Here is a 1,094-nt window from a genome sequence, read left to right as displayed (position 1 = left end):
GATAGCTCTCCTATAAAAAATCTCAATAAATAAAGCAAGGAAGTAAAGGTGACACTCAAGATGGGAACTTTCCCAAGGAATAAGTGCTTGCGCCATAAAGCAACCAAGAAAAATAAGAAAGCAAGCACCAACTTAAAAAACAAGCATCATCCACATTAAAAAACATGTCATTAGTCAGTCATGGAACTAATGAGTAAACTATTCCAATCCTTTCACACTTATTTGCTAAACTCCCCATGCAACGTCCACCACCACCAAAATTCCCTCAACCCTAAACCTAGGGTTAGGGTTAGGGTTAGGGTTAGGGGTATTATTATCATTAAACCTTAAGAAACAAGTAAGTTTAATTAGAATGCAAAATAACTAATAACATTCGCATCCAATTTAATTGCAGTGCCAAGAAGAAACCGAGAAGAGTGGCTTGTTTTGCCAACCAAGGAAGCAAGAGCCCCTCACCACCTGAAGTTTATATCCTTCTGCTGGATAATGAAGTCTAAGCAATAACCTTGCCTGCGATATAGCAAAGGAGCTCAGATTAACCCCAGCAAAACCAGCAGCCCTCATCATCTCCTCCCACCTTTCGAACCTTTCGTGCTTCTCGTCACCAGATACAACACCTGCAATCTCCCTCCCAAACCATACCCGCTCTACTGCCATCCTCTCCCTGCTTGTCGGCGGTAGAGTGGCCTCCAATGACTCGAACACAGCTGTGTAATGCTCCAGCGCTTTTGTAAATCGGTCTTTGAATGATGGGGAGCTATGGCCGGCTTCATGCTCAGCGAGCGTGACTACGACGGGGTTGAGAGCACGGACTGATCGTAGAAAAGAATGAGCGTCACGAAAGCCATCTGATTTGAGAAGGTTGTGGAGGAAGAGGACGCAGTTGACCGCGAGGGTCTCACCGGGACAAAGATGGAAGGCGTTTGTGGATGATGGTTGGGAGGAAGGGGGAACGAGAAGTGGGTGGAATTGGAAGGGGAGTTGGAGGGAGGAAGCAAAGGAGTGGAGGCGGTGGGCGGTGCGGCGAAGGGTTGAGAGGTCGGAACCGGTTCCAGTGATGCGGATGGAGGGGGGATTGGCGGGGGCGGGGCGGG

General features: G+C 48.0%; 1 protein-coding gene across 1 annotated transcript; it reads right to left on the bottom strand.

The window, feature by feature from the left end:
- Positions 1 to 237: 237 nt before the first annotated feature.
- LOC110035384 (scarecrow-like protein 18) lies at positions 238 to 1,084 on the bottom strand (the record flags this gene model as incomplete). The annotated part of the gene is given in 1 exon segment (XM_020739618.1): positions 238 to 1,084. A coding segment is annotated over 1 exon segment (700 nt), but the record flags the coding sequence as incomplete, so codon positions are not given.
- Between the last annotated feature and the right edge of the window lie 10 nt (positions 1,085 to 1,094).

Source organism: Phalaenopsis equestris, unplaced genomic scaffold, assembly GCF_001263595.1.
Source record: "Phalaenopsis equestris unplaced genomic scaffold, ASM126359v1 Scaffold197533, whole genome shotgun sequence".
Taxonomy (NCBI): Eukaryota; Viridiplantae; Streptophyta; class Magnoliopsida; order Asparagales; family Orchidaceae; genus Phalaenopsis; species Phalaenopsis equestris.
This window is presented reverse-complemented; position numbering and strand designations above follow the sequence as displayed.